This window comes from Calonectris borealis, chromosome 12 (genome assembly GCF_964195595.1).
Source record: "Calonectris borealis chromosome 12, bCalBor7.hap1.2, whole genome shotgun sequence".
Taxonomy (NCBI): Eukaryota; Metazoa; Chordata; class Aves; order Procellariiformes; family Procellariidae; genus Calonectris; species Calonectris borealis.
In genome coordinates this window covers 22,278,881-22,292,484 of record NC_134323.1, presented here as the reverse complement: position 1 = coordinate 22,292,484, position 13,604 = coordinate 22,278,881, and the positions used below count along the sequence as shown (strand labels likewise).

Here is a 13,604-nt window from a genome sequence, read left to right as displayed (position 1 = left end):
TTTGAAGCAGGAAAGTGCTGGCTACCTCTTGCCCATCCTGTACTGAGGGATATAGAAAATAAATGGAAGATTCTGTGGGGGAGGATTTAAGGGACAAAGGGAGATCTAATGGTGTTGTATGGCATGGGGATGCAGAGCACAGGTTTGCAGGAACTGGGGCTGCGTTAGCTCTGCCGCTTGGCCAGCTTGATACAATGGTGACACTTCGTCTATGGATTTGCTGCCAATGATTTGATCACATAGGAAAGCATTTTATATGTGTCTTGATTCTTTTCAGTATAGCATGTCATCTATTCAGTGTTGTGTCAAAGTGTTCATATTCAAAGGAGATTTGGGGAGGGAATCTACAGTCTGCAGTTTCACACTGTGGTTCATGATAAGTTTTGAGTAACAACAGTAGTTGATAAGGAAGCATTTGGCTCTATTGCTCCTTCCTATAACTTGATCAGAAGTACGGCAGACTAGGGAGCCTCACTTATACAGTCAGTCAACTGGAGTACGTGAAATACAGGCTGGTGACAGGGTAGTTGAATGTACTGCAATGAAATCTAGTCCTGTGATGAACAGAAAGTCATAAGTGAAGATTTCATTTACTTTCTTCCGAGTCTGATCTGTTTGTCCGTTGAGAAACTGGCCCAGTCTTAAGTTGCAGTCTTAAGATGTCTTATGGCTCGAAAAAGAGAAACCCGGGGTGGCAGTCCCACTGCCTGGAGCGTAGTAGCACGGGCTGGAAGCAAAGATTATGGGTCTTAATTCCAAGAGTACGCAGTAAAATAGAATAACAATAAAACAAATTCAGAAGAGAAAAGATATCGTCCCCATTGGGGACAATTGAATAAACAATGTGATGTTAAGCAGGAGTATCTGCTGCAGTTGCTGTAGGAGGTGTGTACAGAACTAGATGGACCTTTGGGCTGACCCAGAATAGCTGTTATTTATAACAGCCTTATCGAGGCAGGCTGATGGTTCAGGCCCGGTTTCTCCATCCTGCAGTTTTAATCTGCATATCAGGTAGTTCTTGTTATTCAATTGCGTTCGTTCAGTCACTTCCCTTCGCAGCACAGACAACTGTTACTAACCCTGAAAGAACAAGCAGGGAAGGTTATCGTCATCCTTGATTTCTCACAACATCTTTCTCTCCTTGTTACTTGTGTGAGCCAGCCCCAGGGCCAGGCGCTTCGTGATGTTGAAAAGGCCCTTCAGATATTTGAAAACACAAGGAAGATCCCAACATCTGTGATAGAAGCCAGGTACTCTGTGCTTTTCAACTCTCCTTGTTTTTAGCTATAATAATAATAAAAGCCAAGTCCAAATCAAAATAACAAAACAAGAAAAATTGAGGGTGTGAGCAAAGGAGGTTTTGGGAAATTCTTCCCATGTTATCCACTTCCTCAGTAGTCATCTAAATAGAGGCAATTTGTGCAGAGAGTGGAAAGGCATACGCCCACCTGCAAGAGAAGTCCACAATTGTTATAATAAATAAAAAGCAAAATTAAAGAAATGAATAACTATTGGCTAACCTGAACTTGATTTATCTGTGGTTATTCATGTTACCATGAATATTTCTTATTTTCAGGAGCCAAATTAATTCTTGAGGTAATGAGATGGCACTTTGCAGCTTTGGCATTGTTAATATTTTGCTATATTTATTTTCTGTCTCAGTATTTTCAGGCGACCATATTATACTTCCTGGTTTCTTCCTGCTTTGCTCAGGCCACGTGTGGTTAGTATTTATTTTTGGCTTTTTTTTGATCCTCCCATTTAGATGTGTGTTTGTAGACAGGTAATTTGCATCTAACTTGCCTGTTTTTCTATTGCAGCTCCCTAAAACCCCAGATGTGCGCATGGCTTTTATAGATTCTTTAAAGAGGTATTGAGACTTCCCAGTGTTATTTTCTGTGCTTCTGGCCTTTGTCTTCAGAACACTTGACTTTACATCAGATTACTGGAGGCTTTGACACCTTGTTTACAAGCGTTGGCTAACCCTCTTGGCAGGGCTTCATGGCCAGGCTTGTGGCTTGCAGGTTGCGGATGGGGTAGCTTATCTGTACAGGTGAATGTCTTCAGTTCTGTAATTAGTCCTCTAGCCACTCTAAAATCATTATCTAGAAGAAGTCCCATGCAGCCCTCTGACTGCAGGCCAGATATATTTTTATGCAAACTTTGGAGGATACTGCTGAATATAAAATTTCACCAGCAAGATGAGCCCGCTGTGAAAAGCTCTCCTCTCTGTGGGAGACTATATGGGAGAAGGGGAAGATGAAACTTAAACGTGTGTTAATGCTTCATGAACTGTTCTTAAGGGACGCCGGGATAATGTCCCAGGAGAACACAGCTCCTCTCAGAACTCAAGCTTGTCCTGTATGCATGTTTAAAAGTGCTTTTCTGCATTGCAGAAGCAGCTTTATTTTAAATCCAGTAATTCCTCTGTAACCTGTCATGAAGAAAAAATGTTCACAGCACTGCCTACAAATGAGGCGTTTGGTCCTGCCTTGTCATTCCAGTCTGACTCTATTTTTAAAAAATGATCCAGTCTTTTTTAAAGTTGTAAGAGAAGCAGCTGAGTTCTAGGGAGCCTCATGTAATACGTTTTTAGTATTGGGTGCCTGCCCAGCAAGTGTTGGAGGTCAAACTTTGGTCTCCATCACACTAGCGTTTTAGATGTGTGAGTATTGCATGTCACATAACTTACACTCTTACGTGATCTTAGACACGTACTATAGATGAAATAGGTATTAATGCATGCATTAATAATATATTAGTATTGTTTTTGTGTAGTGTGTGTTACACGTGTAATACTTGCTTTGAAAGCCTTGGGTATAAATTCCTGGCCCTCATGTCAGATGATGATTAAAAAATGCTTCAGATGCTCTGTATGCTTTGGAGCCTCTGTAATTAGATTTCATAGCATAGCTGTTGTTTATGCTTATATTTAATAAAGCTGAAGTTTGAATGTGGTTATGTGGCATAATAAATGTCTTTTTTTGTATTATTATTATTATTATAGAGCTGATAAAATATCCTCAAACTTGTACTCCACGTATACGCAAGCCTGTCGTGCTATGAAAGAGAAAATGTTACAAGGTAAAAAATGTAACACTTACTTATGGATCAGTTTGAAGAAAAGTTACTACTTTTCTTTTGTTGCCCTCCTGAATTGAAAATTTTCAAAAAGTTATGGCTGATTAGGTCTTTAATCTGTGTGTAAATATGCGTATGTTATTTATGTCTTACTGAGGTTTTAAATAGTTAGTCTCGTAATGACTTTCCCTGCCTATCCTGCTTGGGTGGGATTTTTGCAGTCCGTGTGGAGCTCTGTGCTGTGCTGAGGCTGCAACTGATGCCTGAGCTAGCTGATTTAAATCTAGCTCAAAGACATCTACATGAATCAGCATTTGCAGCTTGAACGCCTCTCAGCTCCGGCTAGCCTGGGGTGTGAACCTGCTGTGTTGATCCCTTGCGTAATGGCACTTGTGCTGTCTGAAATCACCGTCATCCCCTTTTAAGAATGGATTACTGTGCATGACTGAGATCTGGGGAAACAGGAGGGGTTGGGAACGGAGCCAGCGGTAAAGGGATTGCAGCGCATCGTTTACATGCGTTTGGGTGGGAAGGCCTCACTAATTTCAGGTCCCATCACTGTAGCCACATTACTGGTGCAGTGTGTGTGTCAGTGTAATAGATATTTAATAGATATTTAGATATGTGTTTCAAACGCATCTTAAAATGGACAACATCCTCACCACAGGTTGATACGAAATGAAAAGGTCAGGCTAGTGAGCAGAGATCGTTCCGAGTGTGGTGGGGATAAGTGTACTCTGTGTGTAGAGACGAATCTGTAGTTGACTCCTACCCAGGGCACTTGGGTGTTTGAAGCTTTCTGGAGATGCGGTAGCTCGAGAGGCGTGACGAAGCAGTCCTGGTGAACCGCAGATGTGCAGCAGTCTGGCTGCAGAGGTTGTCCTGGCAACCGGCAGGGATGAAGGATCCCTGCGTGCCGGGATCAGCAGGATCCCAACGGGCAGCCAGAGCTCCGCAGGAGTCCTTGAATTGCCAGTGACCTCTAGTGGCACAGCCTGAGCCGTGTCCCCTGTGTCCTGATCGGCCGGAGCTGCGTCCCCTGCCATCCCTTGCATCCTAATCCATCCCTGGGGCTCTTGCACAGAGGCTGGATTTAGAGCAGGACGGAGTGGAGTGTTGGTCAGCTCTAAGCCTGCCCTGTTTGTTAGCGCTCACTCTTGCACACACAGGTGACTCAGCAGTCTCCTAACACCTTGTTGCTTTACAGTGTGTTTATAACAAGTATTAATTTTAACCTTGTTATTTACTTCTCTTGTTCATGGTTGAGTGTATGAGACGCTGTTCCTGTCTAACAAACCGTACCGGGTGGTTTTTGGGGCTGCGCTGTGGCAGCTTGTTGCTGGTGGCACTCTCTTTCTAGTGGTAAAAGGAATTTCCTTTTATTTCTTCTTTTAAACAAAAAGCAAAATGGAGTAACACAGAGCATGTTGCATGGTGTTGGGCTTGAGGAGAAGCTGATGACGTAGTATTCACGCTGTAATGTCTGTCTCTGTATTTTGAGACTGGTTCCAGTCTTTTGAGGACAGCAAATGTTTCTGTGAGGGGCAGAGAGCTAAAGCAAGTAGGAAGAAAACTGAAAGAGAAGTCTTTTGCCTCTTGTCTTTAAAAACTGAATTCCTTTCTGCAACTAGGCATAAACTCATAAATGATTAATCAAATAGCACATTTCGAATGTAAAAACAAAGCTGTATATGTGGCAGATTGACAGTTTGGGGATCTGTTACAGCTTATAGAAAAGTAAATACTGCTTTTACAGAAAACGTATGCAGAGATTGCTGAATGCATTTTATGAACTGATGTAATGCACAAAGGTAAGGATAATGCGTTGCATTTCTCTCTTACTTGTCTAGATGAATCAAAAATAGAGACCAGCTATTCGAAAGAGCCTGTTGAGCAGCTGAAGGCTGAACTGGCTGAACTAAGGATGCTGATTGTGGACCAGGCTAAACATGAAGGTATGCAGGAAGGCAAGTTATAACTACCCATAATTGACTGTTACAAAAGCTGCATTAATAAAATGTGGCTAATGCTAGCCAAAGCAACAGCAGTTGTTACTTGCCACTGGTACCTGAAGATGGTAATCTTTCAGATCTGTATAATCCTTCCAGCTATGAATACATATTTTTTTTTTTTTTTTTAAATGTCTGACGTATTTCCCATGCTTGAGTTTGGAACTTCAGGTCTGCATTTTTGTGCTGATCACTTGGTACCACACCGATCTTTGCCAAGATGGGCTGCCCCATTCCTGGGGCTTGCCTGGTGACTTTGGCCCCCTTTTGAAGGCTGTGTCCTTTCTGGTGTGAAAAACTATTCTTGATGTGTGTTGGTAATAGTACTGGGGAAAAATAATGCTGTCTTCTAAAATTAAGATGATGCTCACTGTGTTCCAGCTAATATTTTTTTGCTCATTAAGGCTTTTCATAACATACTTTGGGCTCTGATCAATTAGAGTATATATTTCACTTGTTCTTCTTCCTGCTACGTGGAGTTGAAATCTTTCATGCCTTCTGTCCTGGTTCTTCTCTTCTCCTCTTACCTTCCTGCAGATGTGCCAGCACAGATTGCGGTGATTTCTGACAGACTCGCAAGTGTCTTGGGTCACAGTGATTATGAGAACGAAGCTGCTACTTTGAATTCTCCAATCCAAGTTGACATTTCTGCCCCCAGGCTGGAACCCTGCCATCAGAGTGTGGGTACCATCTGGCTTAGGGTGAGGAATGAGTGGGATTGAGTAGGTAAAAGTGCATCTGGATAGTAAGTGTGAAAGGTTGCTTCGTCTGTGGAGAACAGGAAATACCCTTCTCCTTTTTTCTACCTTGTGCACATATGTTTTAACCTCCTGGAAATTGTTGGGTGTCCGGTGGTGAGATCTAGAGATACATTCTATTACAGCAATCGTGTGATGAGCTAGGCTTTCTTCACCAGGCTTGTCTAGATATTTGTTGTGTGCTGGGGTCATTCCTGGGCTATTATGGGCTTAACTTTCCATCTCTTCTTAGTCCCAGTGGTTCTGTACAACTTGCAGTGAATGTCATTAACCAATCTGTCTCTTTGTTTTAATATCGGGAAACATAGTATATAGGCAGCACAAAACTAGATCTAGATATCCAGCCTGAGAGGTAGGAATTAGCAGTGTGTCTCTTGTTCCAGGTTGTGGATCTTCTGCTGACATCATTCTGCCAAAACTTAATAGCTGCTTCCTATTTTAACCCTCCGGACAGGTAAGATGTGAGTGAAAGAGTAGGGAAATCGAAACCGGTTAATATGCTAGAATTCCGACACTTGTCTAGGGACAAGGAGGGACTTCTGGTTGTTCATACCCACTGTGCCAGGCTGGCAGTTGCAGGCTGCTTTATTCTGAGTTTCTCTAATCTATGAACTAATGCGCTTTGATGTATATGTGTAAATAAAACATGTTTCTCCTCTGTTGTTACTGATCCCTTCAGAAAAAGGTGGCATTTGGCTCTGCTTTGTGCTCTGTGACAACATATGAAAACTTTCCACAAATACTGCGTGCTCAGGCTGGTGTTTTCAGCTCAATGGTGGGGGATGGGGAATGAAGCAAACTCTTTTTGTCCAGGAATTACTTGCTGACTGACACTAAAGATCAGGAGAGGACAATGCTTGTCTTTTGACAGTGAGCACTGATGTATCTTCCGGGTGTCTTTTTGGCACGTGCAGTGCTTTTGCAGATCCAGGCAGCTCACCCTTCATCCCTAATGCCATATCTAATATGAAATGAGTGAGGCATAAAGTCTAACGCTGTAGGCACAGGAAGAGCAGCATGACTTACCTTCTCTGTCTCCCTGGAATTGACTCAGTTTGATTTGCTTTGTTGGAAAACAACAATGTACTGACAAGCTGCCTGGGCTCCCAGCCGCTGACAGTACGGAACTAGGTGGCTGCCTCTCTGGAGCGCAGCATGCTTTGGCAACCAGTGTATCTTCCCCTCTCTTCTACGCTGTTTTGCCCTGGAGCAGATGAATCTGTATTGAAAACCTGTGCTGAAAAGTAGCTGTGATAAACAAGAGCGTCCCAGGAAATTGTTTCTAAACCTAACGCCTCATCCGATCTCCTCTGAGGATGTTTTTTTCTGTCAGCTGGGTGGGAAAGTCCCTCCCTCCCTCCCTTCCTCTGTTTTGCAACAGGACCTTGTCATGTTAATTCCTTTTTGCTCTTGCTTTGTTTTTTGATCCCATTTATTGCTCTGCCTCTGTTTACTTTGTGCTCTCTGTCTGAAAAAAGCTGACTGTGCCCCAGGCACTTCCTCCTCTCCTTGTCCTCATCTCAGAACACCTCTTTGACTATGTATTATCAAGTATTTGAGGCAGGGCACTGGTGGAGTTCATGTCTTTGTAGGGTCCTCTGTTCAGATACTCCAAAAGTGACACTTCCTTTGAGCCTATAAACGGAATGATAATTGTCCTGTATTTACAGACAAGTCTGGCTCAGGTTCAGTGTGTTTAAGCATTTTTAAATACCTCTTCCTGTATTGGGGCTAAAAAGAAGCAGTAAAATGAGCATGTGGTTTTTACCTTCTGCAGGCAGGGACCATGTCTCTCCTTGTTTGTGAGGATGATGTGTGGACACAGGAATCTCTTACCTGCGCTTCTGGGCAGGCTCTGCCAGCTTATTTATCATCAGGTTAGTTTTCCAACCAAGAATCATATGGTTATAGTGTGCTAAAGGCTATCCTACCTCCATTTCCTGAGCTGTGGGGCACGTACCTGTCTGGACTGCACTGTGGAGGGACTTCACTAGCTTTCAAGCTTCCAAAAAAAATTCTCATTTCGGTCAAGTAGTACGGACTTGCTCTCAGGAATGTGAGCTGAATGTTCTCCTACAGAAATACTGCTGTAGAAGGTTAATGCATTCTGAGATACATTTTAACAGAAGCTAAAATAAGCAAGTTTATGAACAGAGCCAAAAGAAAAATAGTAGAATGTTTACTTCCGAAGCTTCCACATTGAATAATTCAGTTGTACACTCCTTTTAAAAATAAAAGACCCCCAAATCTGGGGTGCAGCAGTGTATAGCTTTCTTTTAAAAAAACTTGGTTTTATTTCCTTTACCCTGTGATATTGCAAGGGTGAAATTAAAAGGCTGATAGACTAGATTAGCTGTCGTAGAAGCTAAAACACCTTGAGATCTCAAATTCTGCTGGGCTGAATTTACAGCTAGTTGCTTCAAGTTACTGTGTTACAGAAACATGAATTTTGTTGCAGGTTGACCAAAGATAGCTGCACAATTTCAAGGAAGGAAGAACATGTTTAATGTAGCTGGTGCTTCTCATCTGCTAAATTGATATTGCTGCACTAATTAGTCAATGGGCAGAAGCAATGTTCTGCTACTTGATTAATTCAGAGTTTTTTCTGAGAAAGGTTGTTTTGTTACAAATGAAATGTCTCACTCTCTTCGGTTCTTTACTTATGTTTGGCTTCCAGGGTCCTTCCCTGAATGATGCTCATATTTTAGGACTAGCAGCTTTTGTGATCCACTTAAGTGAATCCAGAGCTTTAATTCCTGAAGTGGAAGCCAATTTTGCGATTTCTCAGCCTGTTCCTGAAAAGGTCCTTTCTGTCTCCGAGTACTGGAACTGCTTGCTAGTGTGCAGGACGGAAGAGTCGTTTGCCTTCTGCTTGAGGTGAGATCATGCATCCACCACGTCCTTGCTTCTCCAAGCGATGGGTTTAGATTTGCCACAGGAGAGGTGCTGGTAAAGCTCCTGTGTTCCTGTGGAGGATTTCCACACCGTATGTAGGTGTTTCTGCTGCACAGAGGCACTACACAGAGAAACAGGCTGATGGTGGTCCCGTGTGAATTAGCATCCTGATGATCGTACTGGAGAAAGGGCTGACTGGATGCTGTCAGAGGTTTTAGTTTAGTCTCTGGTTCTGAAATTTGTGCCGTTAAGGTGCTTGGGGTTGGGAGCATATAGATAGAAGTCCCAAAAGCAAATAGATTTGAGACATGTTCGTTAAAAGCATTTTTAACACTCAGTCTTTGTTTTGACTTTGGACTTTCATGAGTGGGAAAAGGTATGATTGAACCAACCAGATAATGGAGTTCTTTCTTTTTCTCTATCAGGTTCTGCACTGCAGCAGCATCTTATCTTATGTGCAAGTTTTCATCCTATTCTCATCAAGATTTGTGTGCCTTGCTTCCTCCTAGCCTTGTTAAAAAGGTAAAAGGAAAAAAAGTTTTGCTGTTACTTATGAGAAAGATCAGTCTCAGTTCCATTTCCCACTGCAGACTCCTGTGCAGCTATAACTTGTACAAAGAAAACTATATAAAAATACATCTTTGTACCTTCCCATCTTACCATCTTGTGTATTCGCTTGTTTGGCAGTTTCACACAACCAGAGGTTGCACTGGGCCTTTTTTTGTTATGGAAATGTGCAAGGGTTTTATGCCTTTGTTTTAGCTGCAGTACATCGTGCCACGGCTGTGCCTGGAAGCTCGGGGAATCCTGTGTGAGGAGGCTAAAACTGACCTAATCTGGAGTTCCCTGTCGTGCCCCTCTCTGAACTATAAAAGAGCCAGCCTCTGTTTATGGAAGCAAGCACGCTTTCAAGAGCTCTTGAAGGAAAAAGCATTCCAGGTATAAATCTTCTCCATGACTTAAGTTCACACTGTAATTCTCACTTTTCAGATCTGCTCTTTGCAATTTCCTTATTGGCGACAAAACGCTTCTTGTAAAAACTTAATGCCTGAAAAGTTGGTCTGACAGCTGAAGATGTCATGTGCGCTAGGTTATGTGCTCAATGTTATTTGTAGACTTCGATGGTGATGATAAGGCAGAAATAGAAAACTAGAGGTAAAGCTTTGGTGTCCCGCTTAGTGCAGAAGCAGAAAGCTTGACACGTATGCCATATTGGTAGGAAAATAATCAGGAACTGTAGACAAAGTGCATAACCTTAGCTTTCTGCTGTGTACTGTCTATGAAGTGATGGCGAGTCAAACAACTGAAAATAGTTGCTCGCTTTTGGTGCTTTGTCTAAATGTCAACGTTCTCCTCAACCACCTATGTATCTTGAGTTGTTTGGCTCTGCCTTGCTGTGAAGCAGGTTAACATCTCAGCGATTCTCTTTATACCATCCTTGCAATGTATCTGATTTGACAGGATTTCTTTTTTTAACCTAGTTCATACAAAACCAGTTTGTCTTTGTGCAGAGGAGTTTGTCATGTTACTAGAATGACTCCCTGTGCTTGGCTAGCTTGATGTACAAGGGTAAAATACCTTTGCATTATAATCTTTCTTTGATGCTTATACCAGTCTGACTATGGTACTTTGTTCATTTTAACATTTATTTCTAATAACATACGTTCATTCTGGTATCTAGAGTTTAAGAAGACAAGCATGTTTGGAAATGTCAAAGGGGTGGGTGTGTGTGTGGGTATGTGTGAGAGGTGCTTTATAGGCTTGCTTTCAGTAAATTTTTGAATGCCAGTGGGGTTTTAGTTTAGATTTCTTGCAAGGGAGACAGTACAGGAACTTCCTTGGGTTGATGTCTCCTGTTCCATATCTCTTAATCTGCACGGGATTGTGTCTGGGTGTGGGTGAAGGTGGGTTTTATGTTGGGAAGAAGGTGGCTGTTACTTGCCTTGCTGGTCTGCCCTCTTACCTACATCGTTGCTTTTCCCAGTTGTCTTTCAGGGAGTGGCTGCTGTTGGAGCTGGAAGTGTACCCTGAAAAGGATATTCTCTCTGCTTCGGAAAGGTATGTGCAGAGGGGCTCTTTTGAAAAGGGAATAGTTCAAGAGTCTTTCCCACCCGAATTAGGAAAAAGCACTGAAGATCAGGAAGTAAGTAAACGAGCTGCTGTGGGACACGAATGCCTGTCGACTACTACGGTTTGTCCAGAGTTCAAGCAATGCTAGAATGAGGCATGTGTTTCAACTTGAGGAATTTCACCAAGATAACCTCTGGCCTGCATGTGCAGTCCTTCCAAATAACTTTTCACAATACCTGCCCGTTTCTGGAAGAGATGGCTAGACATCAGGACATGTAGTGTCTGGTGGATGACTTTTTTTATATCTGTACTTTATATGGGTGCTTTTATCTGTCATTCCACTTGGTGCGTGAACTTCCTTTTTACATCAAGGGAAGGATACCATTAAAATGTCGTGATAGATTTCCTATCTTCTCCTTTTCAATATTGCAGACAGGATTTCCATTATTGGGCCATCTATCAATGGTATCTTCCTGCACCTTCTGCTTCTGGTGGCTGCGACGGAGACCTGGAGAAGGCATGTGGCATTATTATCAACACCATTCTGGATTCCTTACAAAGGTATTCTGTATCATGACTTGCATTCCTGCAGAAGCAATGGTTCTGCTAATGGCCTTGCAAGCTAGGAGCTGTGAGCTTGTGCCTTACACGGGGCTGTGTTTTCTTGAGTGGAAGTGATTCCCTTCTCACAGGTCTGGCTGGCAGTGAAAGGTGGGAGGTGGCTCTGCATGACTCAAGAGTCTTTGCATAAGAACCTTGCTTTAGGTGACAGAGGTCTGGGGTTGCAGTCACAGATAGTCCCTAGTCTGTCTGTCTTTTTTAAGTTGAATTTGTATTCAGATTTGTTTGGCCAGACACGCATTAATGCCCCTGAGGAAGTGGCTGAAGCTAGAAAATAAGGAGGGAGGGTTAGAGGAGAGTTGCTGTCTCACCTACAGCTTATTTAAGGAACATTAATGTTAGAGCTTTGCGTTCATCTGAAGCCATTTGACTTTAATTGAATTGTGTTATCCTCCTGGGCTAACAGGGTTAGTTACCTGGTGTGTCTCTTAATTTCAGGTTGGACCTGGGTAGCTATGGCCAATCAAAGATGTCAGTCAATCCTGATATTCTCTGCAAGCTGCAGGTGATTTCGGACTTTGATGTGTATCTGTATGTTCAATCCTTGAATTTGACCTGACAAAGTATTTTCTAATACCTCTGTGTATGTAAGGCTGACATTCAGCTCTCAGATGTGAGCAATGGCATGGAAATTGAGAGATATTTTTCATATTGATCTCTTTGTATTATTTTAGAGAAACGTAGAGGGTTTGAATGCAAACTAGTGTGTAGCCCTGACAAACGCTGTTTTTCTGCACCCCCCCTCCCCGTTTAGGAGATGGTACTGGAGCTGGGGTGTAGGCGAAAGCTGCTTTCTGGCTGCTTGGATGCCCAGAGACACTTCGTGTTTGAGTTTCTCCAGGAAAGATTGAAAGACAGAAAACACGGCTTTGCTTTGGGTGAGCAGTTGTGGAGGCAGCAGGAGCTGCTGCTGCACAGAAGGTAAATGCAGATCTGAACGGCTGGGAATACCTCGAACAAAACTGCTGTTCAAAGCAGTTACGGTGTGTACCTGCGCAGTTGGGCAGCCTCCCCTGTGACTCCACAGCAAGTGAAAATGACACTATATGCCATGGTAACAATTGTGCAAGAGATATTTATTCCCTTAGCTGCGTTTCAGTGTGCCATCTTGGGCTACGAGTTGCCCCTGCCAGTAGCCTGGATTTCAAAGACCACACATCTTCATGGACTCTGTTTACAGCCAGCAACACTCTTAATGCCACCACTTGTGTTAACCACTGTTAAATTACTCTATTTGCTGCTGTAATCTAGGTGTCGGTTTCCATTTGTGAGCCATTGATAGCATCTTTGAAAGTGGTCTGTGTATATCTCATTGAAATGCAGGTTCTTTTCTGAGCAACTGGAAAAATTCCTTGTGCAGTTTCTGTCAACATGTTTGAGATCTCTCATGTTTGACATACTCTCAAAGTCCCCTGAATATCAAAGGCACGTGCCCTGAGAGTGTGGAGTCTGATTTTCTTCTTTATGGTAACCTCAACTTTGTTTTTATTCTTCCCTGCCTAAGGATTCTGGTAGGGCTCCCTGCATCCGCTCTGATCTTGACTTTTCGAAAAGGAAAGAAAACAATGTTGGACTGTGAAGACTTTTTTCGTTTTGTAAACTCGGAGCTGGTATGTGTTGTTAGCCAAACGATAATTTCTTGTTGGTAAATGCTCTACATAAAGACCTTAAACTTTATTTTAGGACAGGAGTTAAAATGCAGCCAAACTTGAGACAAACTTAGCTTATGTCAGAATGGAGGGAAGTTCAACTCATTACGCTTGAGACTTTCCAGCCCCTAGCTCTGCAGAGGTCCCCTCGGCACTGTCCACTGTAGGATGACTTTTGAGTTCTTTCATTTGGAATTGTGGTGGCATTTTATGCTATTGAGAGAGAATACTTGGGAAATAGCGTAGGCAAATCTGGGGTGGAGGCAGCCAGCATGTCAGTGGCTGGAGCTGGGTGTCCACAGTCCAGGGGTAAAATCACCAGCGGGTGATCACAGAGTGTTCTTTCCAGTTGCGTTGTCTGGTGTGCACACGTGTGCAGCAGCCTTGGGGACGCTCTCTCTTGTGCGGATACGTTGTCCTTCTGTGCCGCCTGCTCTTCATCTGTTGACAGTGGGTTAGAGAGAAATCTGCAGTGTTCCCATGGAGGCCTAGAAGTAAGGGACTGAGCATGAGCTCTTCTA

The 13,604-nt window shown here is 42.9% G+C and overlaps 1 protein-coding gene across 1 annotated transcript in view; it reads left to right on the top strand.

Annotated features, from left to right (window-relative positions):
• The window catches only part of FANCA (FA complementation group A), a 35,654-nt gene that overhangs the window by 14,000 nt on the left and 8,050 nt on the right, over window positions 1-13,604 (top strand). The window contains exons 16-31 of the mRNA XM_075161708.1: window positions 1,162-1,250; window positions 1,663-1,723; window positions 1,821-1,870; window positions 3,008-3,084; window positions 4,932-5,036; window positions 5,628-5,770; window positions 6,232-6,302; window positions 7,626-7,725; window positions 8,526-8,725; window positions 9,169-9,265; window positions 9,506-9,682; window positions 10,728-10,801; window positions 11,246-11,374; window positions 11,873-11,939; window positions 12,189-12,355; window positions 12,939-13,044. Of these exons, the coding sequence (XP_075017809.1) occupies window positions 1,162-1,250; window positions 1,663-1,723; window positions 1,821-1,870; window positions 3,008-3,084; window positions 4,932-5,036; window positions 5,628-5,770; window positions 6,232-6,302; window positions 7,626-7,725; window positions 8,526-8,725; window positions 9,169-9,265; window positions 9,506-9,682; window positions 10,728-10,801; window positions 11,246-11,374; window positions 11,873-11,939; window positions 12,189-12,355; window positions 12,939-13,044 (1,713 nt within the window). The remainder of the gene's footprint in view (window positions 1-1,161; window positions 1,251-1,662; window positions 1,724-1,820; window positions 1,871-3,007; window positions 3,085-4,931; window positions 5,037-5,627; window positions 5,771-6,231; window positions 6,303-7,625; window positions 7,726-8,525; window positions 8,726-9,168; window positions 9,266-9,505; window positions 9,683-10,727; window positions 10,802-11,245; window positions 11,375-11,872; window positions 11,940-12,188; window positions 12,356-12,938; window positions 13,045-13,604) is intronic.